Below are 25386 nucleotides of genomic sequence, written 5' to 3'. Positions count from 1 at the left end.
GCGGCGGGGGCGGAGCTACGGCCCGGTCCGAGCCTGCCGCCATGGTGCTGGAGAGCCTGGCCCGCATCGTGAAGGTGCAGCTGCCGGCCTACCTGCGGCGTCTGCCGCTGCCCGAGAGTCTCGGCGGCTTCGTCCGGCTCACAGGTACTGGAGCCGGCGGAGCGGGGCCGGGTCCCGGGGGACGGGCTGGGGCGTCCTTGGGAGCCACCGGCAGGACGGTGCGGGCGGCTGGGAAGCCCGCGCTGCTTCTCCTGAGCGAGCCCGCTGTCGCCGCAGAGGGCCTGGCCCGGCCCACTGTCGTCGCCAGCACACGGAGGGGAGCGGTTATCTCCCACTGTCCGGCACTGGGGAGACCGCACCTGGAGTCCTGTGCCCAGTTTTGGGCCCCGCTGCAGAAAGGATGCGGATAAGTTGAACAGAGGCCAGCGGAAATGGCTGGGGGGGCAGGCACGTGGTTGCTGAGGGGATTGGGCTTGATGTGCGTTATACACCGGCCTGGGGCTGAAAATTAGCAGTGGGGATGATTTAATTAAAGCTGCTCCAACGAGTTTTAGTTAAAGTGTTCCCATTGCCATTTTTCAGTGCAGGGATGCTAATACACGTGACACTGGAGTCTGCTGGAGCACAGTAATTGCCATGCTCCAGCAGAATCAGTTAATTGCGTCAAGAGCAGCTCAGTGCATGTGTACAGGTGCCCAACTTAGTCTGCAGAAGACAAGACTGAGAGGGGATTTGATAGCAACCTTTAACTACCTGAAGTGGGGTTCAGAAGAGAATAGAGCTCGACTGTTCCGGGGGAGATAACTGAGTAAGGAGCAATGGTCTGAAGTTTTAGCATGGGAAGTTTAAATTGGATATTAGGAAAAAAGTTCTCACTAGGAGGGTGGTGAAGCACTGGAACAGGTTACCCATAGAGGGGTTGTGGACTATCCATTCTTGGAGACTTTTAAGACCCAGCTCAACAAAGCCCTGGCTGGAATAATCTAGTTGGGGCTGGTCCTGTTTTCAGCAGGAGGTTGGACTAGATGATCTCCTGAGGTCACTGCCAAACCTAATTTTCTATAATTCAGTGGCCGGGAAATTGGATGATGGGGGAACAATGACCATTAATACTACTACCCGCCCCCACTGCCAAATTCCTCTACTCCCCACACACCAGAATTGGCGCTGGGCCACACTCCTTGCACAGGTGGGGTCCTGCTGTGCCAGATCTGGGCCACTGACTGGATCAGACCCACAGAGGGACTAGGCTCTGCCCATCTGGCCCACCAAGAATAAAGGTTAAACATCACAGTCCTAGACCTTAAATGCTAGAGGCTGCAGGTGAAAGAGGAACAGTGGTCAGAGGCTTACTCATACCCAGTTCACTTTCCCTTTCATCATCCATGCTCTGCCCCTGTGTGACACAGGACACTGGGCAAAATGGGCCCATGCTCTGACCCAGATGTTCTTAAAGTTCATATCCTCCTAGGAGAACACCCACAGCAAAAGACACAAGCCAGCTGCACCCAGTAATCAGATTGAAAAAGGTGAGGAAATGCTTTCCCCCAGAGTCATTAGATGTCTCTTGGACTTGCTAAAGTTATGCCATTTTAAGGACAGAATTGTGCTTTCTGAATTTGTGCTCTGTTGAGGTCCTGAATAAATTGTAAATGGGAACTTCATGAATCAAATCTTTTGACTTGGTTGTCAGGCAGATGAAACCTGGAAAACACTCTTTCAGCTAGCACTGTTTGTTTGGGGACAGATGCAAAGATCATGCCACTGCTCTGGCACTATTAAAGCTCCCAAAACTCAGGATGGCTCGCTTGCTTACACTGAACACCAGGCTTTTCCAGACAGCATTGTTAGGGAGCATTTGAGTTTTGTCTTCCAGCATGTTTACATTGAGTGTTCTCCCGTACTATAACTAACTGTATATCTGTATATCTAACTCTCTCTCTGTCTCTTTCTCACTGTATATCTAACTGTCTCTCTCCTGAGCATTACCAAGCTGTACTTCCTTCTTTCTGAAGTTTCTCTGGCATGTGGTAATCATTCTGCACCAAGTTAAGGGAAATCATAATTCTGATATGAAATGGATCAAGTCCCATACAGCCATAACATTTGGTATTTCCTGTCTTAAGCTTTCCATCTTGCCACTGTAATGTTGTGTAACAGTATTTTTTAATTTAATTTCCTAGTTTAAAATATAAAGCTTCTTGACTAATCCCTGTTTGCTTCAGCTGTCTGAGCCTGTATTGCCTGTAACTGAATTGTTCTGCAGTCTACCTGTGTGTTTATGTATACAATATTTGTCATACAACACAACGACAGAATTTTCTCGTATTAATGCACAGTCCTGTACGTGCAACGACAGTTTTAAAAGCATTTGTGCTTTATATAACCTGAAGTACAGACTTCTTGCTGAGACCAAATAGCTTTAACTTTGAAGTTATAAACTTTAGTTATTTGACAGATTCTCACAAAACATCAGGTTTTTTGTGTTTTTTTTTTTTAAAGAGGGAGCTGGAAAGGGGAGAACTCTTTAGCGTGTTACACAACTCATTCTGCTTGCACTAAATTCTTTCTGCCTAAAAGGACTTAGGAGTACGGGGAGCTCACCTCTGGCTGAGTCCGTTTATACGACACTTCAGTCCCAAAGGTGAATGTTTCTGTATGTGGATGAAAGAAGAGATTGGAATGAAAACAGCTTTGTTACTGCTGTAGTAATTCACTGAGCTTAGATGAAAAACTCCAGAAGTTGTGTAAATTTGCTACCTCTGGTTCTTACCGATTTCACTAGTACTTGAGCAGTTGAACTTAGTAGAAAGGCTGTAGATCCAAAATGTAACCAGAAATACAGAGCTATGGGCTAACAGTATAAATCTGCATATATGATATCCTCCCCTCCCTCCCCCAGTATGCAGCAAGGCTACTATCCATTGTCACACTTATCTTTTTCTTAAAGGTATAAAGCGTGTATCATGTTGATAGCACTAAAGTGAGAAAAACAGCTGGAGGTGACATGTGGAAGGCTGAAGTATTCATTGTTAAGGTAAACTTAACATGATCAGCATCATGTTATCGTTAGCATGGTAAACTTGATGTAATGAGTCTTTTCCAAGATCATCCATCCTTGCAAGCCTCCATCTTGGCCAGCAGCCTTTTGTTTCATAGTAGCAGCCACCTGAAATAACAGAATGTGATAAACAGAATGACCTTGCTTGTGACCCCAGTGGTTCGGCATTAACTAAAATGGATCCTGAAAAGATATGACCACATCTAAGTTAAAGACACTGGTTTTTTTTCTTCCCTATCAGCTGTTCCTGCAGCATGAAATGCACAAATTCCCAGGCAGTGTTTTGTGTTATAACAATTGCGTTGGAACTTTCTCATTACTGTCTGATGCTTGAACTAAACCTCTTACATTTAGAGGTTTCCCACAGTCTGAACTAAACCTCTACTAGTCTTTATAGGTTTTCCACAACTTTGTACTTTGACCATGTTTGCAGAAGTTCTGCAAGTAGCACACAAAGAAAAACAAATTCTCCCTGTGCCTGAACAAGGGTGTTTGTATCTGAAAGCTTGCAAAGAACATTTTCCCAACTATTTAGTTGGTCTAATAAAAGATATCACGTTTACCCAAAGAACTGTGTCTGCTGATGTCCTTAGACCAACACAGCTACAACCAACACCCCTAAAGCAAGTTTGTCCTAGTCACAGGGCCAGATTCTTACAGGGATTTTAAGTGCTTGACTTGTATCAAAATCAGTGGGAGTTCAATGGGCCTAATACTTTTGAGGATCTATGTCCGTGGCTCTCAATGTCTTTAGACTTGAGGCACCCCTTGGAAGATGCCAGCTCTTAGTTTTCACTCATTTTTTGATAATAGAACAATTCTCCTGTTGTGAAGAAGTAAGACATACCACAACAGGTCAGACTGGTTTTGGTGCTATGGATTCATATTTTAAAACTCTGGGTTTATCTTGTTTAACATGTTTCTCACATAAAAGTGCTAACATTGTACAGTGTACCACAACACTTGAAAACCTTTCAAGGCACTGTGGGGTACTGTAGCACCTTGGTTGAGAATCACTGATGTAAGCCAAAGAGTATTATAATTGGCTACTAGTGTTACTAGGGTATCCTAGTAACACTGGTGCTGACATTTCAAATCTCTCATGTTTCATCCCACCACAATATATGTAGGCTGCGGTGAAGCTAGTATTTCAAAATAAATGCATTTTAATGGACCTCTGTGATTAAACATGGAGAGGGCCAGATGCGTTATAAGATGAAGTTTGGGAGGACTTTGACACAACTCACCCCAAAGTGATTTCTGTGACAAACTTGCAGAAAAAGAGACTTCCTTAAAAATAAAAACAACAACATTAAAGTTAGGAAATGTTTATTTATTTAATAATGATAATAATATTTTAAGGGAAAGATTAAGAAATATATTATGTTGTTTTATAAAAATATTCAATAAAAAGGGATTCTCTCTTTAAAGAGGGCAAACAGCCAGTATGTAGGGAAAGAGCACTCTCAGAGGTGGGTAAAAAGAAAGAGTGCCATGTTTCTGTGCAGAGCATTGGGCTTGGTTCATGCCATTGGTGGACAAGGGCCTTTAGTATGTTAATAACATACTGAATAGTTTGGAAACTGCACGTTACAAAAAAGATTAAAGCAAGCCAAGTGATAGAACATACATAGATGCAGAGTTCCCAGGCTGCAGTTTCATGCATGCATATGTAAAACTCAATATAAAATGAGCACAGCCCCACAAATGGAAGTAGTTATATATGTCCATTTCCATATGTCCTGCAAGCACCCAGGACATGGTGGTAACTATAATTAAACAAGTTACTGATAATCTCATATCCTGTTCTATGACTCCATTTTCTAGTAATTTTGGTATCATGTATATGGATGTCTGTTTTATCTTTCAGTGCTGTCTCTCTCTCTCCTTTTAACCTAACTCTTTTTTAGCCTACATATTAGTACCTGGAATCAGGGACAGTCCCCGCTGAAAGTTTGAGAAGTGGCTAGTAGCTAGGCCTGTGTGACTAGGGAAGTATTCGATTCAGATTCGGAGGACAGTGATTCGATTTGGAGATTTGGATCATTGTCCTGAATCGATTTGACTGAATTGGCTTTGGAAGGTTCGGGTTTGATTTGGAGAGATTTGAAGATTCAGCCATAGACTATAATGGGGGAATCACTGAAAAACCTATAACTTTGTCATTTTTTGGCAGATTTGGATGAAAATAGGAGGGATGGTAGCCCCTTTTGAGGTCATGAAGCCTGCCAAGGTTCAAGGAGATAGGTGCAGGGGTTTCTGGGAAACTGCACCTCAAGCTTCTGAAAGCAAAATTTGTGACGTGTGACTGTGTGTGTGTGTGTTAAGGTGCAGTGGGATGAAAACAGCAGGGATGGTATCCTATAACAGGGGGCCTTCCCAGTGCTCAGGCAGAAATAGCTCACAAAAGGGACAGAAAGGCTGCAGACAAAGGCTTATGTGCTGTTTCTACACCCCCCAGAGCCCCCAGAGCACTATGATTGGAAGGGAACTGGGGGAAAGATCACAGTTACTGGCCGGCTACAGGTGTTAGTCTTCCCCCCACTCTCCCACCCTCTTCTCAGTTTCTGTTCCCCTGCAAGACTGCTTCCAAATCTTTTTCCAGATCAATTCAGAGGGCTTTTATGGTCTCCCGATTTGATTCAGATTCAGTGATTCAGCCTCCGAATCGGACCGAATCTTATCCAAATCTAATTGGCAATTGAAGCTTCACAGACCCCTACTTGTAGCTTGTATGATAGGTGGTACTGTAACTAAACTGTAACATTTATAAATTGTAGATTAATATACCATTTTACAAGCAGGTGGAAGACAAAGCCTCTGCCTTGAAAATCATGTGAGACTCTTAAACGTGTAGGTCAATAGGTCAAATTCAAGATGGTGGAAATAATGCCAGTTAAATTATAATAATTGAAAGGGTGTTATACAATGTAGGTTAGGGTTAAAATCCCATTTATTACTCATGTTCACAACAAAATAAGGAGAATGAATATTTTTTTCAGCAACCTCAAAAGAAAATTTCCAAATTTTGACAGAGATTTTTGTCCTGCCTTTGAAAGAAGGGCAAGAACTGATTTTTTTAAAATATATCTTAAATGAAAAATCATAGTCTTATTATTTGGGTTGGGGTACCATGTATTGGCAACTCAGCCAGGATCAGCATTGTTTGTTTGTCCTTCGGGAGCGAAGATGACTGAATCCGGAGGGTGGGAGGGGGGAGAGAAAGGAAGCAGGAAAGAAGAAGGGAGGGAGAAAAGAGAGAGGAAAGGGAGGTGTGTGGAGGCTAGGTCATGTGGATACATAGGTGACTTATAAGCCCCATCTCTGCCCTGAACAATCTGCTACAGCAGGGGCAGGAGAGTGATGAGGACTGGACATGAGAGGTCCTCATTTTCCTGGCCACGTGCTTCCTCACTGCCTCTGCCATGCACCACTGCTTGAAGGCCAGTGCTCTGCTCTTGGACTGATGAGTTCCAGGATGGATGGTCATGAGTGATTTGCTCCCATGACGCAGGGTTGATGCCAGAACTCTTTAGGGACACCTTTAGGGTGTCCTTGTACTGCTTCTTTGGTCCTTCGTTAAAGTGTACTCCATTTGACAGTTAGCCATAGCCTATCTTAGCTGTGCCAGTTTCAGTAAGATGTGGATACTGGGATCTTCTGAGCATCTCAGTGTCTGGAATCTTGTCTTGCCACTTAATCCTTAGTATTTTTGTCAGGCAGCACAGGTGGAAGTGGTTTAGTTTCTTGGCATGATGCTGGTAGACGGTCCAGGTTTCGCAGGCATAAAGAAGGGTCGGGAGGATGATGACTTTGTAAACCTTCAGTTTTGTTGATATTCCAATGCTTCTGCAGTCCCAGACCAACTTATGGAGTCTGCTGAAGACCATGCCAGCTTTTGCTAGCCTCTCATTGACTTTGTTGTTAATGTGGACAGCACAGGAGAGTATGCTGCCTAGATAGGCAAACTTGTTGACCACCAGCAGTTGTTGGCCTTTAACTGAGGTGTGTGGTTCCTGGGGTGTTCTGCCAGACGCAGGTTGAAACATCACTTCGGTCTTCATCTTGTTAATAGTGAGTCCGAGGTTGTTGCAGGCTGACAAGAATAGGTCCGTGGACCATTGCATACTTCACAGTCGTCAGCGAAAAGGAAGTCACGAAGCGTGGCTGTCTGGACTTCGGAGCTTACTCGGAGCCTGAGAAGGTTGAAGATGTGTCTCCGTCAAAATGGTACCTGATTCCTATACCAAGGTCATCATCTTGGAAGGCATCTGACAGCCTGGCAGAGAATACTATGCTGAAGAGGGTAGGTGTGAGCACACAGCCCTGCTTAACTCCATTTGTGACTGGAAAGGGGTCAGAGTATTCACCATTTGGAAAGACATGTGCCATCGTGGAACTGTCAGACCATATTGATGAATTTTCTGGGGCATCTGTACTTCTTCATGATTTCCCAGAGGCCTTTGTGGTTCACTGTGTCAAAGACTTTGGTTAGGTCGACGAATGTGAGGAGAAGGTCAATGTTCTGTTCCTGGTGCTTTTCTTGAAGCTGCTGGGTTGTAAACACCATGTTGGTGATTCCACATACTTTTCTGAAGCCACATTGACTCTCAGGCAGTAGGTTGTTTAGATGGTCAGTCAGCCGGTTGAGGAGGACTCTTGCATGTATCTTGCCGTCAGTTGAAAGAAGGGAGATGCCCCTGTGGTTGTCACAGAGCTGGCAATTTCCCTTCCTTGAGTTTGAGGGACTACCTCCTGTGCCTACATACTGCAGAAGATATCGGTTAGTTTCTCTGTGAGGCCGTGACCACCTAATTTCCACCTCCACTGGAATTGCATTGGCTCTAGGAGCTTTGCCACTAGATAGTTGTTGCATGTCCTTTTGGACTTCCACGATTGTAGGCGGAGCTTCAAGTGAGGTGTTGATGGTGATTTAAGGCAGCTTGTGTATGGCATCCATGTTGACAGTGGAGATCTGATTGAGGATGACGCTGAAGTGTTCAGTCCATCTCTGGAAGATCTGGACCTTGTCATTTAGCAGCTTGGTCCTATTGGTGGACAGCAGAGGGGAGGATCTGAGGACTTGCAGATTATAGACAGCCTTTATGGCATCAAAGAACTTCACATCGTTATGGTCAGCATAGTGCTGGATCTTGTCTTCTTTGTTTTTTAACTGTGTCCTGCACCCCTTGGAGCTTGTATTGAATGGTCTTCTGTATGGAGCTGTTGGCGTGTTGTGTTGACACAGACTTATCATAGAAGTAGGCTGTATGGAGATTTTGTTTTTCTTCCAGCAGTTGTATCTCCTCATCATTTTTATCAAAGCAGTCTTGGTGTGCAGATGCTTGGTCCCAGGATCTCAAAAGCTCCAGTGTATAATTTCATGGAGCCGCTTCCAGTTGGCTTCAGTGGAGCTGGAATGGAGTGATGTAGTGTGAAGCTGATCTTTCAGACGGCTTGCAAGAGACAGCCTGGTGCTGTCGCTTATCAGCCCTGCAGAGTTGAGGCGCTTTGGTCCACTTCGTCTTTGTGGACGCTGTCTGGTTTGAATTGTGATCTTTGGTGAGGAGATGATCAGTCCAGCATTTGGTGCCTCACATTGCTTTGGTTACATGGATATTATGTCTGTCCATCCTTTGGACGATGACATAGTCGATAAGATACCAGTGCTTAGAGTGAGGGTGCACCCACATTGTCTTCTTCCAGTGGGGGAGATGGAACACAGTGTTGGTAACCAGGAGCTTGTGTTCAGCACATAGTCCAAGCAGAAGACAATTGCTGTTGCAGCTTCTGATCCCATGCTTCCCAGTGATGCCATCCCATGCTTGGCAGTCAGAGCCAATCAAGGCGTTGAAGTTGCCAACATGGATGAGCCGGTCAGACTTCAGTACAGTAGTGATCATGGAGTGGAGGACATAGTAGAACTGGTTCTTGACTTGGTCATGGTAGGGGTGTATGTACTGATGATAGTGGTGCAGTTTTGCTAAGCAGGGGAAGCTTGAGCCCCATCAGTTGGTCACTTACTCCCTTAGGCAGGTAGGTCAGCTTCTTGGTGAGGCTGTTTTATACAGCAAAGCCAACACTTGCTTCCCGTTTGGTTTCACTGCCACAACTTTTACAGAAGAATGTGTAGCCAGCTTTTCTTGAGAGCTCCCCTTCATCAGGTAGGGGAGTCTTGCTGAGGGCAACAATCTGGACATTGCATCTGCCCAGTTCTCTCCCCCTGAGGCAGTTCTCCTTTCTGTTAATCAGTGTGCATACTTTCCTCACGCCCAGCTTGAGGGAGATTGATTTCTTTCCTTTTCGACCACTGTAGTGGAACCCCTGCCAGCTGCGGTATGCTGGCCAGGGTGAGGTAAAGCTGACAATATTTGGAGCACCTTTTCTAGCCCTTTCGTCACTCTAAGAGGCGAGCAGTGTGGTCCTGAATAGGGCTGCTCAGCCACTTGAGACTGCTGAGTTCTACCACTGCTTCTGTCCAGTAAAAAGTGACCCAAAGCCCTGAGCCGCCTGTGTACTTGCAGCTACAGCTTCAAGTGTGTCCACGCCTGCTGCTTCGTTGTTGGCCTGTCGCCACAGGGCTTGTGCTGGATGTAAATTGCACAAGATTTGGATTGGAGTGAGAAAGAGTTGCTCAGCGTTGGATCACTCTGTCATCTGAGCCAGTTGCTAACAAGTGGATCAGCATTGTATGGATATGCATTTGTTTGAGTGTTACTGTTTCACTCTCAGGTTAAAGGATCCCAACCCTGGAGTCTGGGTGGATATAATATTTTGGCTATTGAAACCTTTTCTATATTTACTTCATAGAGCTTCCTTAGTTACCAGATTGGGGCAGTTTAAATTTACATATCTGGTGGTGAGCAGGGATCCTGGTTTTTGATGATTTAAAAAAAAAAAAATGCCCAATTTTTGGATACAAAGTAGTAACTCAAAATCCACATTCTTCCATGGAAGGATATATATTAGTGGTGTTTCATTTTAATCTTGGAAAAATGTGGATTTTGGGTTACTGTTTTATATCCAAAATTGGATTTGTTTTTTTAACTCAGAGAAAGGCAGCATCCCTGGTAGTGAGTCATGTAGAAACAGAATAAAATACACAAGATGCTGAGTGGTGTAAGCATCGTAAATAGAAAACCTTGAATCTACTGTACTAGACATAAAGGCAGATTAGAGTCCATCCGTCAGTGCAGGCCTCTCAGCTGTGATGGAGCACTGGTTGCTGGTGTGGAGAGGAACTGACTATGTAGCATCAACTACAAAACCCATTAATCCCTGAAAATACAAGTAGTGAAGGGTGGGGAGGAAGGAAAGGACTAGGGTTTGATATTGACTGTTGGTCTTCCAGTATGGTCACACCCTTAGCATTCAGAAATGTCTATTCCTTTTACTTTGGGGCTTCATTTTTTCCTCCCCTTTCACATTCATAATAGGCAAAATATACAGCACCCTCAGGATGACTGTGCTTTTTATATTGCTATTTTCGATTAAAGTAATAGTAAAATATATAGACAATGTTTATCTTTAGGTCAGAATGACTTGTGGTTTTATGCGAGTTAAGATAACAGAATTGTAAATTCACTGTAGAAGCTGGCTATACTTGGATTTTCCAGTGGAGAGACCCTGACACTTGGCTGTGGGCTTTCCTTTGTCCTATATTCTGTGAATTTTTTTGGTAACTGTAACAGGGTGGGGTCTCTAGGGATGACAGTGTTACCCCTAGGGCTCCTTAACTGTGTTAGTCTTGCCCAACCGGTACCCTCTCTCTCACCCACCATGTCTTGCTGGTACTATTAATATAGGGAGGCTGCCCTTTGATCTTTTGTTTGGACATGGTCTTGCTTGGCCCCTTTTAAAAGAATAAAACTTTTTCTCTAGTGCTAAGTGCCTAGTAGGCAAGGGTACCTTGTGGGCTCCTGGAGTCCCATTAGCCCTAAGGGCAGTGTATTTGGCGGTTGCTGCATCACTGGGCTATTCCTCCTCGCTCCTTCCCCTATGGCTGCTGGCAGGGAACTGAACTGCCTGGTCCCAGCCCTGGGGTTTATATGGGCCCTGCCTCTTCCAGCCAGCTGACCAGGTGCAGGTGTGGCTAATTTCCTCATTAGCTGGTTTTCATGGTAACTTGCACCTGGGCTCCTGTCTGGCTCTCTGGGCTCTCCCCAGGCAATCTCTGTTCTTAGAGGAGCAGGCATCTTAGTGCCCTGTGACGGTAACCTAAGTAGAATGCCCTACAGAAAGAGGCCTGTCCTGCAGACCCTCTGACAAATGTTTGATGCTTTGTCAGGGGCTACCTCTTTGATAATACATGCTCTGTTTAACTGCAGTTGCCATAGAGAAGTGTGAGGGAGCGGGATATACCATGAGCAACAGCCTCTGTAGCTTGCTTGAAAAGTGGATCTCAGACATTAGCACCTCACAGACCTGTCTGATGATACCCTATAGGTGGAATTAAGTTTCTTAATTTATGGTTTAAACTGTGATACAGGCACTGAAAGATTTCTCTTCTCTCTACTTCCCCCTCATCCCATTGGCTGCTGACCTAGTGAATGGGAATCTGAAATGGAAGGGTAGGGTCTTTTGCATTTAGATTGTATACAAATTGTTTGGATATTTAAAAAAAACAAACCAGGTCACAGTTACAAATACGTTGGAGAAGGTTAACTGCTAGTTAACTGAGGACAGTGTAATTCAGGAAGTAACTTGAATTTTCAGAGAGATTCTTATGAGAAGCCTGTCACAACTGTGTACTTCTGAAGTTTGGCATCCTGACCCGCTGATAAGCCATTCTATTGCAAAACCACCTCTTCTTGGCTGTCTACCTTTTCCTCCTGCCTTCCAAAGAAGAGAGGGAAAAGAGCAGCAGTTGATGAAAGGTTTGTCTTATGTGGAGGCCATACATTTTTTATTTAACTTGACACTGTCAGCTTTGCTTCTTTCTGTGAGCATGTAATAAGCTTCTTGTTACTGTTAGGGATCTAGAAGTGCTGAGTCTGAAAATTTTAGGGAGTTGTCTTCTTTTTAAAGACCATGTGGAAAAAACACAGGGATTAAGTCCATCTCCTCAGCTTTTAGGGAGTGTTTTGGAATTCTTGTCATAGTGTTATTCTTGCACACAGTTCAGGGGCTGAATCTTGTTTATTAGCCCCTAGCTAGCAAATTTCTGGTGAATTTAAAGATCGTCTGATGGCTGGAAGGAAAAAGAAACCGAAGTTTCCTCTCTGGAGGCGCACAGATGGATCTTCATTACACTACACTCTTCCCACTGCCCATTTTTGGGCACAGTCATGAACAGCTCTTTCGATTGCTCCTGTTGCTGCTCAGCTTTCCTAAGTAACAACTAATGGAGTGACCTTATTCTTGTGTCTAACTGCAGTTCTGAGTAGCAGCAGTAAAAGTGAGCAGTCTTGTTAGTGTCGTTCCATCTGGCTCAGAAAGGCATGAGCAGCCATAGAGGCACAGCAGCTGTTTATAGACTCACAGCACTGCTTTCAATTTAGATTTTTTTAATACTTCCAAGGACTACAGCTTCATTATAAATATTAAGTAAGCATAAAATATTACAATATATAAATAAAAGAGGTGCACTGATACATCGGTCTGATATCAGATCAGTACTGATATGAAGAAAATTGTCTATATTGGATATTGGCCGATCAGTGTCTGTGCTGTGCACAGCTGCAGCACAGCATGGAGCAGAGCAGAGAGCTGCCTGCAGCTGGTAAGTCAGAATGGGAGAGGGGAGGGAAGGAGCATGTGGGGGGCAGACCAACATCCCTGCGGTGAGGGAGGGGGCAGGGCCAGGCGCTGCCCAACTGGGGGGAGGAGGGGCACGGGACAGAGGCATGGATCGTGGGGTGGGGGCAGCTCCCACTGCTGCTTGCACTTGGGGGACCCCCGTCTCCACCCCAGCACTGGGAAAAGCCAGGGCTGTGCTGGGACAGGGCACGGGGCTAGGAGTGGAGCTGTGGCAAAATTTGGGATGGCTGCAGCCTCCTCCCAGTGGAGCCGGAGCCCATTCTGAGCCCAGCCCCTGGTAAGAAAAGCCCCATGCAGCACCGGCTCTGGCTCCACCCTGCAGATGCAGCACACCTTGTGCCACTGGGGGCACCCCCCCCCCAGCCCTGCCCTCCTGGGGTGCAAGCAGCAGCAGAAGCTGCCCTCACCCCATGAGCTGGCCCTGGCTGGGCGGTGCCTGTCCCCTTCCTCCCTCATCATGTTGATCTGCCCCCTTCCGTCCCCCCTCTCCTTCCACCACACTGGACTTACTGCCTGATGGCAGCTGTATGGGCTATTGGATCAGTATCAGCTAGTATGCCTCCTTAAATATTGGCTGTTGGTATCAGCCCCCAAAATCTGTATTGGTGCCCCCATAATAAATACCTTTATAAATATAAATATTGTATTTCCTCCTACCCCTGCTCCAGCAGATTGTTCAGGGCAAAGATTGGGCTTATAAATCACCTGTGTACACACTCGACCTAGCCTCCCCCCCCACCTCTCTCTTTCTTCTCTCTTCTTTCTCCTTTTTCCCCCTTACTTCCCTTCCCCCTCCCCCCCAGCTGGATATGGTCATCTTTGCTTATGAAGGACGAACAACAGTTTTCCTACTATTAATGGTTTTATTTCCACGCTCTCTTCCCTCCCCACCCTGTTTTAAAGCTACCTTTTATATGGGAATATTTTATATCATGACTGAGTTTTGTTTTGGTGATCAGGAAAGCCTCTGGTGCCACAGAAATCATTGGCTAGTGAGGCAAAATTTTCTCATCTTTGGCTGCCACCATACCAGTAGCGGGCAACAGTGTAATCAACAGGGATCTGGATTTTCTGTTTCCCGCAGGAAAACGGAGAAAAATGTGAATTTCCCCCTTTACCTGAGAAAACCATGGTTTTCTCATTTTAGTGAAGAAACACATTTTAAAAAACAGATTTTTTTTACTTTTACAAAGAGCTCTCTGCAGGCTGGCAGGGGCTGGGTGGGAGCAGGAGGAGGGCAATCAGGCAGGGGGATCCATGTGTGTGTACATGGTTACCAGGCACCCTGGAGAGCAGATAGGTAAGTTGGGTGGGGGAGAATTGAGGTCCCCATAGGGAGGGAAGGAGGGAGGGAGTGGGGCTGCTGCTCAGCCCAGGTGGTGTGTGGGGCTTGGGGTTGGAATGCATGGCTGCAGGGCCCTGGTGGGGAGTGGGACAGAGCAATGGGCGGCTCATTCAGGGGGTGGGTAGGCCTGCTCCCCCGCTGTGCACACTCCCAGGGAGCGCAGAGGGGGGCATGTGCCCCCCAGATCTGTGCCTGTTGCGGGGTTGAGCTCTCTGCCCTGCTGCCTTCTTTTGCGGCTCAGCAGATGAGACCCAGCGTGGCCAAGTGGGACCAGGCAGGGAAACTCCTTGCTGCTGCAAGCCTTGTGCCACCCTGGCAAGGCGCCTCCTGCCCACTCAGCCACAGCAAGAGACACAACTCCATACTGCTACCCCGGGGTGGGTAGGAGGCACTTTGCCAGGGTGGTACAAGGCTTGCACTGGCAGAAAGCTTCCTTACCTGACCCCATTCTGCCATGGCATGCCAGGTCCTGCCTGCCGGGCGGCGGAGGCTCCGAGGGAGGGCAGCAGGGCAGGGAGCCCAAGCCCACGTGGGGCAGCCTGCCCCCATCTGGGTGGCATGTGCCCCCCTGACTCTCAGGAGTGTGCACACCAGTGGGGAGCCAGACCCCCCACCGAAGCCCCCAGCAGGCAGCTCATCCCCCCCCTATCCCCACAGGCTCCGCTCAGGGCATGCTGCCCATGGTGGGAGCGAGCCAGGCTTTGCACTCCCCTGTGCCACAGCAGCTACTGCCTCCCATGGGCAGCAACCGGGGCTCAGGTGCTGCTGTGGGGGTGGGGGTGGGGGGGCAGGAGGCTGCAGACTCAGGTCCCTGACCCCATAGTGCTGGCAGCTGGGGGCCCCTTCCGGCAGGGCTGTGGGTGGGGAGCAAGGGGCACCAGCAGGGCAGGGGTCTGTGGCTTGGGAGTGAGGGGCCTGGACCTGCAACTTGGTGAAGTAAAGGGGGCATGGGGAGCTATGATTTTCTATGATTAAAAACAAAAATACCAAAATTTATAACTATTTAGAATTAATTTTATTATAGTGATTGAGGCAGTGATAGGCTTCCAGAATGCTTGAAAATTGTAAATATATCGATAAAACATTGTGTTCGATTGATAGCTACATATATAATGGTGTTTCATTTTAATCACAGATTTTGAGGGTTTTATCAGAGAATTTGGGATTTTTTTTTTTATCAGAGAAAACCAGGATCCCTGGTAATCAATAATATCCCTGTGCTTCCTGCTCCTGTTTGTTCCTGGTTTCCTCTCTGAGATGTGGCTACAGGGTCTCCTTTTTGTATATTACAACATAGCTGTGCGGAGACACTCTTCATCTTGCCCACCAGATCGCTCAGCATTCTGTCTGTGGTCTGTAAAAGTCAAGATCTTGCTGTTCAGCATTCTTCTTAACAGGATTCAGGGTCTATCTGACATCAGAATTACGCCCTTTCCTGTTACTGTCTGTTTAGCTGTGGTGATTAACCTGTAGTGTGTTCGGTCAGGAGTGCTTCCTTTTGAGTAGTCTTGCAGAACTGGAGAATTTAGGGTTGCCACTTCTGGTGCCAAATATATAATGTAGAACATGACTGACTTAAGAGAGAGACCGTCTCTCCTGAACATTTTGGAAGTCTTGTCTTTACCTGTGCTGGAAAAATGCTTAAATCTTTTTGAGGTGGGTATTAAGAATTTTGATAGTTTAAAACACTGATAGTTTAGAACAGGGCTTTTCAAACTTTTTTGAGCAGTGTACCCCCGGGAGGGAGGGAGGGGGGTAGTGGCAGCCAGTCGCGGAGCAGGGGTGGAGGTAGTGGCAGTTGCACTTGGGGTGCGGTGTGGGGTAGTTGATGGCAGTGGCACTGCTGCGTGCAAGCTTCCCCCTCTGCAGTTGGGCAGTGCCTGTGTGACCTGCAGAGGGACGCCGCTGCCTGTGCCCCACCCAGGCCCTGCATCTGGGAGGCGGCAGTACAAGGTGGTGGGTGGCGGCACTTCATCTCTGCCCACCCACACGTACCCCCTAGGGCAGGGGTCGGCAACCCCTGGCATGCATGCTGAGCGTGACACGTGGGGCCATTTTGCTTGGCATGCTGCAGCCAGCCCTGGCTCCGGGTCACTGCTGCTGGTGCTGGTAGCAGCCTGGGATCCCGGCTGGCAGCAGCTCCCCAGAGCCGGGGCCGGCTGCAGCCAGGAGGCTCCGAACAGCTGTGCCAAGCTCCAGCATCAGCTTCGCACTGGCACAAGCAGGTGTGCCTCGGAGCGGGCGATGGGAAAGGGGCCTGAGGCAGCACAGCCCTGGTCTCTCCCCCGCTGTCCGCCCTGAGGTGCCCGTGCAGTTGCTGCCAGCACAGAGCTGATGCCGGAGCTGTGCAGCCTAGCGCAGATGTTTGCACTCTGCCCACTGCTTGTTGCCACTGCCAAGAGCCCGGGCTGGCTACAAACAGCTGCACCAGGCTCATCACTTCTGTGCCAGGAGCGGAGGAGAGGCCAGGACTGTGCTGTCTCAGGCGCCTCCCCCACCACCTTCTCAGAGGCGTGCCTGCGCACGCTGGTGCGTAGCTGATGCTGGAGCCCAGCACAGCTGTTTGGATCCTCCCAGCTGCAGCCAGCCCTGCTCTGGGGAGCTGCTGCTAGCAGGGATCCTGGGCTGCTCCCAGCAGGCAGCTGGGATGCTGCAAGCCCTGCTGGGAGCAGCCTGGGCTCCAGCAGCTACCCAGAGCCAGGGTAGCTGCTGGCAACCACAGAGCCCAGGCTGTAGGACAGGGGCTTGGGCTGGGAGGCAAGGGGCAGTAGGGCTGTGGGACAGGGGCTTTGGGTAGGAGACAAGGGGCATAAGCAGGGCATCCTGCCATGTACCCCTTTCCCTCATTTTGTTTTTCTGGCATGCCGGCACTCCGGCACCTTCCAAGGTAGGTATTGTGGTGTTTTTCGGCACTCTGACCAAAAAATGTTGCCTACCCCTGCCCTAGGGCCTTCCCAAGTACCCCCAGGGGTATGCCTGCCCCTGGTTGACAATGCCTGGTTTAGAGCACTGCACTACGCTCCAGTTATACACATAATACCCTTTTCTTATGTAAGCAGCCAGACTACAAAACGGCTTGCATCAGTTGAGGCCAGCCTTTTTTGGCAGGCTTAAATGTCCCTTACACAAATTAGCCCTGCATCCTATACAAGTGCCACTCTGATTGCCTTCTCTTGTCTGATTTGCTTCTCTGCTTTCTGCTCCCAGCCCTGTACTCCCTGCCAGTTTTGCTGCTTTGTTTTCCACCCTATCTGTATCTTTGTTTCTTCTCATGTCTTCTGAGTGCCCCACACACAAGCTATCTATGCGTCTTGTGACCATCCCTGGCTGCTTCCTGTGTATCTAGACACAACTCAGCTAGTGTATAATTCCTAGCTGCAAAGTCCTACACCAGAATTGCTTTCTCTGAAGACTTTGCTTTTTCAGGATTTGCTTGTTCTCCTACTGGCAATTAAAGGAAAGTGAAGCTATGCCAGATGATTCTGGAATAGAACAAGAACTTCTTCATAGATTAAGTCAGAGTTTGGGGTCAAAAGGGAGCAGTAGATTTGTCCTTAGATAATGCTAATCTGATTATCAAATTGGCAACCCTTGCATTTCAAGCCACTAATCTGATGAGAGGTTTGCTTTGTTGGCTTCCAACATAATTGCTCTGGGCCTAGTCCTTAGCAGTTGCAGGCACCCAGTGTAGTCAGTAAGAGTAGACTCCCTCAACACCTTGCAGGTGTTATACATCCTTCTGATGTGGTTTAGCATTGGACAAGTTGACTAGAAAGATATTTATCTACTGAGGGAATAAGGAGGTTTTTAATAAACATCTTCCCTGAGTTCTGCATACTTGCCTGGCAGAATGAGGGTACTCAAGCCTTCACTTCATGTTGCTGTTGCTTATGCCAATGACAAACTGGTAAACAAGCTGTCAGTAGCTGTTGTCTAGCCAGTATAATACATTTTTGCCCACACGGTGAGTACATTGATTGCATTAGAAATCATTACTGTTGATTTTGCTAAAGGCATTTTGCATGGGGGAAGAAAAGCAAAATCAGAAGAAACAGGAACAGCAACACTGCAGGGTTACATATAGGGGTTAAATTCTACAAGGAATCAAAACCCGTGCAGATGGAAGATGCAGACAGTTGTGTTTCTAGTGCTGTGGTTTGTGCATCTGCCCCAGGTAGAATACCATAAACAGAAGTGAGTGATAGTTTTCACTTCAAAGAGTAAAGAAAGAGCAAGCAAGGGAGTATAGCTGTCACAGTGCAGTGCTTTCATCGTGGTGTATGCTCTTGCATGATAGAATGCACTTCAAAAGAGAAAAGTCCTGTGTTTGTTGCTGGGAAAGTGCACGTTTTCCTTTATCAATCAATCCATTGTCCACAAATGTAACGTTGTGCCCAAGAATAGAACTACTGTGACTTTTAAGTAAGTTAAAACTACTGGGACAGAAAAGGAGAAGCTTTTTTATCTGATGTATTACATTTCCTTTTTTGTTTTAGTGTTGAAACAGACTGGAGAAGTAGTTTAGCTGCATTTTGACTAAACCAGTTTAAAGAGGAACTTGTTTTGAATAATTTAATACAAGGTCTTTTCTTACAGTGCATTTATGTAATAGTTTTTGCTCTGTGACAAGTCCATTAAAATATGGTTTGTTTGTTTTTTAGTGAAGAGACACTTTAGAAGATTACCTCCCTATTTGTATACCTTTGAAGAAAATCCCAGTAGCAACCTCAAATTAATAGTCAGCTTCTTACTATGCATATCCAGTGATTCATTTTAACAGAAGATCTAGAAGGAGACAGCCAGCTGATATAATCATTGTTTAGTTTACAGAACACAAATGGCAGCTTATACCAGCTGTCTGCTCTGAAGTTCCTTGCAAGCTTCAATGAATGTTACCCTCCTTCTGCCACTCTGTGTACAAGCCTTGAAATGTGGTAGGAAGAGGAAGGTAGGTGGGCCTGGGGAGCATCCTCAGTGCAAGTGCAGTTCAAAGAACGTGGGAGCAAGCTAGATCTTTGATATATTCTTAGAATCATAGCAAATTAGGGTTGGACGGGACCTCAGGAGGCCATCTAGTCCAACCCCCTGCTCAAGGCAGGACCATCTCCAACTAGATCAGGCTTGTCCAACATACGGCCTGCCAAGCCATCTTCTGAGGCCTGCGGTTCTGCAACAAGATACGAAAGTGAACACTGTTCACTTTCGTTCCCACCCCTTGTCCCTCCCCCAATCCCTCAGCAGCTTCCTAATGGCTGCTGAAGGGCTGGGGAAGAAACAAGGTTCCACATGCACCACGTCAGCTTGACTTTGCCGACGCAGTGCATGGGGGAAGAGGAGTAGCCGTGTGCCACCTGGGACAGGATGAGCCCAGCTGGAGCAGCAGGGGCTTGGCTGCACTTTCCCCTACCTGCGCTGGTCAGTCCCAAGCAGCACATGGCTCCACTGCCACTTCTGCTGGCTGGTGCCGACCCAGGTGGGTCTGTCCCATCCAGAGCAGCATGCAGCTGAAGCTGGCTTCCCACGTGCTGCTGGGGACAGGAGGAGGCTGGCCAGGTCACCACCGGCCAACTTAAGTGGCAGTGGAACGATGTGCCGCTTGGGACTGACCAGCACAGGTAGGGAGAAGGTGCAGCTGAGCCCCTGCTGCTCTGGCTGGGCTCATCCCGTCCCCAGCAACACATGGCTCTGCTGCCGCTTCTGCTGGTTGGTGCAGACTCGGCTGGGCTCTTCCTGTCCCCAGCAGCACGTGAGAAGCTGGTTTCAGCTGTGTACTGCTGGGGACTGGAGGAGCCTGGCCAGATCTGCACCAGCCAGCAGAAGCCACGGCAGAGCCATGTGCTGCTTGGGACTGACCAGCGCAGGTAGGGAGAAAAATGCAGCTCATCCCCTGCTGCTCCGGCTGGGCTTGTCCTGTCCCAAGGGGCACATGGCTCTGCCACCGCTTCTGCTGGCCGGTGCCGACCCGGCCAGGCTCTTCCCATCCCCAGCAGCATGTGGGAAGCCAGCTTCAGCTGTGTGCTGCCCTGGATGGGATGGACCCACCTGGGTCAGCACCAGCCAGCAGAAGTGGCGGTGGAGCCATGTGCCGCTCAGGACTGACCAGTGCAGGTAGGGGGAAAGTGCAGCTAAGCCCCTGCTGCTCCGGCTGGGCTCATCTGGAGGTTCATTTAATGTTTGTAAAATGCTTGGAGAGCCCCCCATAGTTGCATTGCATAGAAATGCAAAATATATTTTGACTTCTTTGGTTGGCACCTTGGGCTGAGATTTTCAAAGCTGAATCAAAAGGCCAACTTCCATTAAAATGAATGGGATTTAAAGGGCTCCAAATCTTTTATGACAACTTTGTAACATGCCTATCTACCCCTTTTTGCAAATCTCAGCCATAATTTGGAAGCTCAGCCAAAGAACATAAGAGCTTCTGAACATAAAAGCATAAAAAGTGTCATGCTTGGTCAGCCCTATGGTCCATCTAGCTCAGTATCCTGTCCCAAACAGTGGCAGAGGTGGATGCTATAGAGGGAGAGTTTTGAACTGGTTAGACCCATTTCATTGTCACTTCCTGCAACTTCATTGGTGTCAAAGGTCACATGATATCACTTCCTGATGTGATGCCACTTCCTGTGAGGTCTTTGAATATGGCTCGCCGGCCCACTGGGTGATAAGAAGTTCATGATCCAGTCCCACATTCAAAAAGGTTGGACACCCCTGAACTAGATCATCCCAGCCAAGGCTTTGTCTACACAGCTCTTAAAAACCTCCAAGGATAAAGATTCAACAACCTCTTTGGGTTCCCTGTTCTAGTGCCTTACTGCCCTCCTAGTAAGAAACTTTTTCCTTGTATCTAACCTAAACTTCCCTTGCTGCACCTTGAGACCATTGCTCCTTGTTCTGTCATTTGCCACCACTGAGAACAATTGAGCTCCATCCTCTTTGGAACCTCCCTTCAGGTAGTTGAAGGCTGCTATTAAATTCCCCCCTCAGTCTTCTCTTCTCCAGACTAAAACTAAATAAGTCTAGTTCCTTCAGCCTCTCTGAAGTCAAGTGCTCCAGCCCTGTTTTTGTTGCCCTCTGGTGGACTCTCTCCAATTTGTCTACATCCTTTCTGTAGCAGTGGGCCCAAGACTGGACACAGTACTCCAGATGTGGCCACACCAGTACTGAATAGAGAGGAAGAATCACTTCCCATCTGCTGGCAGTGCTCCTGCTAATGTGGCCCAGTATGCAGTTAGCCTTCTTTGCAACAAGGGCACACTGTCTGCTCTTATTCAGCTTATTGTCCACTGTAATCCCCAGGTCCTTTTCTGCAGAGCTGCTGCTTAGCCAGTTGGTTCCCAGCTTGTACCAGTGCGTGGGATTGTTTCATCCTAAGTGCAGGACTTTGGATTTCTTCTCTTCTTATTGAACTAATGAGTGTGTCCAGATGAATTCAAACATGATGGGGCACATGTTTCCCATGGCATGAAAAGCAGTGGCACATATTGGTGCTGCTGGTTGTTGTTTAAGGGCACACCCCTGCATACATACTCCGCTGCGTGACAAAATGACCCAGTTAGGGTAGGGGAGGCTGGGGCCAGTACCTGTGCTGGCCCCTAGCAGCCTTACCTGGGGTTCTGGAGGCCTCTTGGGGAAGAAACAGCACCAATCTGGCAGCTTGGAGCCTGGCTGGAAGCCAGCATGGCTCTGGGTTGGCAGGTACTGTTTCTGGCAGCACATGCTGCTGCCATGTGTGCTGCACCACTTATTTAAGTGTCAGGTTTTGACACTGGGATCTCCTGGTGTCAAAAAAAATGTGCACTGCAAATTAGCAGCTCAGTGAATGAGTGCATAAGTGCTGCATGTGGTTTACAGTGCCTCATACAGATCTGAGGTGCTACAGACTATATACATGTGCTCGTTTGGATGCACGTGAAATTTCTTTTACCCCATTCCTTCAATTTTTCTATCTCTGAAGCCTATCCTTATCCTCCAAGATATCTACTACTCCCTTCCACTTGGTGTCATCTGCAAACTTGCTGAAGGCACACTCCATCCCATCTTCCAGGCTGTTAAGATACTGAACAAAACCAGCTCCAGGACAACTTTCTGTGGCTTAATTTAGCCAAATCTGGAGGGATTTTGAGTGAAATGGCAAAAGGCACATTCTGTTCTTGGCATTCTCCCTGTCAGACTTTTTACTTTATTCTAACATGTTTTCTAACATTATTCTTTGGTAAGGGCTGCACCATTTCTGCTGAAATCATCTTGGAGCAGAAACCAGGAATGAAAAACTTCAGCCAAGTGGTGAATTGAAAAAGCAGCCAAAAGTAGGATACAAAAGGTTGAAATCTTATGTTCAATAGGCTGCATTGACCCTTCGATAATTTTCTAAATTTAATGATGCCCAGATTGTTGGAGTGGAGGAGAGCTGGGGAGAAAGTGGTCTGGGGAGCAGGCTGAGAGCAGCAGGTGGCTACTGTTCTGCTCCCTTCTCCTGGTGACTTTCCCAGTAGAAATGGGCCTGTATGTGGCCTTTGTTTGCAGAGCCCAATGAATCTCCCTTCCAGTGTTGCCTCTTAAACCTTTTCCTTAGTCCTCTATAACCCTAGATGCTGAACTCCTCATTCCCCTTTCATCTAAAGCAAATAGGAATATTGCTAATGTTGTGCTGCTGGAAGTCACTGATACTGAAACCATATCATTCTGGCATCTCTAAAAATTATGTTTTGCAGTTTCAGAATGGTTGCGGTTATTGCCATTCTTGGGTGTGCTGGCACTGCTTGGCTACCTGGCTGTTCGCCCATTCCTTCCCAAGAAGAAACAACAGAAAGATAGCTTGATTAACCTCAAGATCCAGAAAGAAAATCCTAAAGTAGTGAATGAAATACACATTGAAGACTTGTGCCTCACAAAGGCAGCTTACTGCAGGTGTTGGCGTTCTAAAACGGTAAGATGCTTTACAGGACTGCCACAGAGCAAACCTGTTGTTATCATCAGTTCTGTCTTCTGTGAATTGTAGCATGTGCCTTCCACCTGGAGGATGGACCCATTAATGTACAATTCTTTTATACTCTGTCTGTATGTGCATAGCAACACTTACCTTCATGAAAGATGCAGCACAAGTCTGTTATGTGCACAGTACATAGAACTGCTATCCCTTTGAGGTGTGAAACAAAAGTATTTTTTTTTCTTCCCTGTAAATGTTTTGTTTTAAACCTAGAATAAACTATTCCAGCCAAGAAAAAATGGTTCTATTCAATTAAAAAAAAAATAAAGGTATCATTATATTCTGTTTTAGAATGAAAATGAGACTTTTTCAACACTTTTTTCAGAGGGAAAACACTCCACTCACCTCAGAATAGCAGTACAAGTGACCTAAATCATCCTAACTTTGACCGCAGATGAAACATGGTTGAAGTTGGAGCAGTTTTACTGCACTTCATACTACAGGTTCATGCAGGCATAACAGGTAGCAGCTGCCATCTGGAGTACAGCTCTCCCCTCTTGAAACTGTTATAAGCATACCTTTGTCCTTTAGGAGCAGCTGTTTTTAGATTTTGCTAAAGTTTAATTCCTTACTAGCAGCCTGCTCTTTGAGTGATCTGTTGGAAGACTGTCATTGCTAGGAAAGAAAAAGAGTAGAATTAAATAACTTTCTGAAATTTTTCTTAATGAAATCATTTACTAATCATGCTGTAGAATGAATACACTAATTCCTTGTGTATGCTTCTTTTCCAGTTCCCTACTTGTGATGGCTCTCACAACAAGCACAACGAATTAACAGGAGATAATGTGGGTCCACTAATACTCAAGAAGAAAGAAGTATAGCAAACATCTTTAAATGATTAGAGCTGAAGTCTCTTTTTACATGTGTACTTACAGGACACAATGTTTTGTGTATATGATAGCATTATTAGTCTAATGGTGGTTGTAGATTTCCTTTGGGTTTAAGCTGCATTAAGATGGGTTGCTAAACCAAAGGTCATTCTTTTGATACTTTGTATGTTCTGAAGAATTGTCTAATATGTAAAACTGTAAAGTAAACATCACTGTAAATAAGTCTTATTCCAGTAATGACCATACCAATCATATGTTTAATCTTTTTTAGTATGAACATACAATAAAATAGCCCTACTGCCTTTTCTAAGAGCTGGATGTCTAATTTTCTGTAGCTTTTGTAGTACTGAATTGCCATTTTGTGGTTTGCTTTTCAAAATGTGTATATATATTATATGTTGTACTTTCTACCCTATTTAACTTGCAGCATAGGATCTAACTTAGTTGCGTTCACTTCAAGGGTGCTAAGTTAATTTTCCTGTGCCTGAAAGTCTGAATCAAAACGTATTCAGTGGATAGATATTCTCTCTCTTTACTCTCCTTGTGAATCACTGCACAGAATAATCAGTATGACGTAACTGTGCAGAAGCAGTAGATTACACCATTTGAACAAATGCTGCACTAGGCTGTCGCAAAGAGAGCATGCGTCAGTATTCCAAACAGCAGGCAATTGCTAACCCCAGGCCAGCATTATAAACATACAGATCCTTGGGCAAGATCTGTATCCTGTTGACTGGATGGAGGGCAGCTGCCCACATCAGCTAACATGTGCTTTAATCCTAGAGTAGCTTCAAACAAAACTACTTCTTGAGTTAGCCTGCACCAATATATCTGTCTTCTATTTCAGGACTCCAGACTTGGAAAACTTCAGCAGTTGTTAAATTCTCCCATTTACACATCAAACCACAGGTCAGCAACCTGCCTGTAGCGCTCCAAGGAATCTGCTGCATGCTTCAGCCACAGCAGCAGAGGAGGCATCCCCAGTGTCTGAGTGCTGGCCATATTCAGTTTAGTTTTTCTGCTGCAGCAGGAGAGGAATCACAAGGGTCCTACTGCCTTTTTTTTTCTCCCCCCAAACTATCCCCTTTGCAGCAACTGCTGGTTGCCAGGGGGTGATGGGATGTGACCTGAGGCAGGTGCTGTATCACAAGCAGCAGCCCAAGGTGGCAAAAGGTTGCCAGCCCCTTCTGTAGACAGCAGTCTTGGTTCCAAAGTGAAGCCGCACCTAGTGGTTAAATGATAGTGCTAAGATTAAGAGAGGTAAGCTTTATGGCTGTGTGAAAGAGCACCATTTTGTTTCAAAGCACTGTTCCATTTAATTTTGTCAAAACTGTTTTACTGTTTTGCCACGTTTTGATGGTTTACCTATAGGCTATAATGGAGAATCATGAAAATGCCTAACTTGGTT

The 25386-nt window shown here is 46.6% G+C and overlaps 1 protein-coding gene across 1 annotated transcript; it reads left to right on the top strand.

Annotated features, from left to right (window-relative positions):
* On the top strand, positions 1-24290 carry CISD2 (CDGSH iron sulfur domain 2). The gene is made up of 3 exons (XM_019553096.1): positions 1-144; positions 22874-23088; positions 23880-24290. The coding sequence occupies exons 1-3, from the start codon at positions 42-44 to the stop codon at positions 23967-23969; spliced, it is 408 nt and encodes a 135-aa protein (XP_019408641.1). The 5' UTR covers positions 1-41; the 3' UTR covers positions 23970-24290.
* Positions 24291-25386: the final 1096 nt, after the last annotated feature.

Source organism: Crocodylus porosus, unplaced genomic scaffold, assembly GCF_001723895.1.
Source record: "Crocodylus porosus isolate Cpor-Errol unplaced genomic scaffold, CroPor_comp1, whole genome shotgun sequence".
Taxonomy (NCBI): domain Eukaryota; kingdom Metazoa; phylum Chordata; order Crocodylia; family Crocodylidae; genus Crocodylus; species Crocodylus porosus.
Note: the sequence above shows the minus strand (reverse complement) of the source record. Positions and strands in the feature narration are given on the sequence as shown.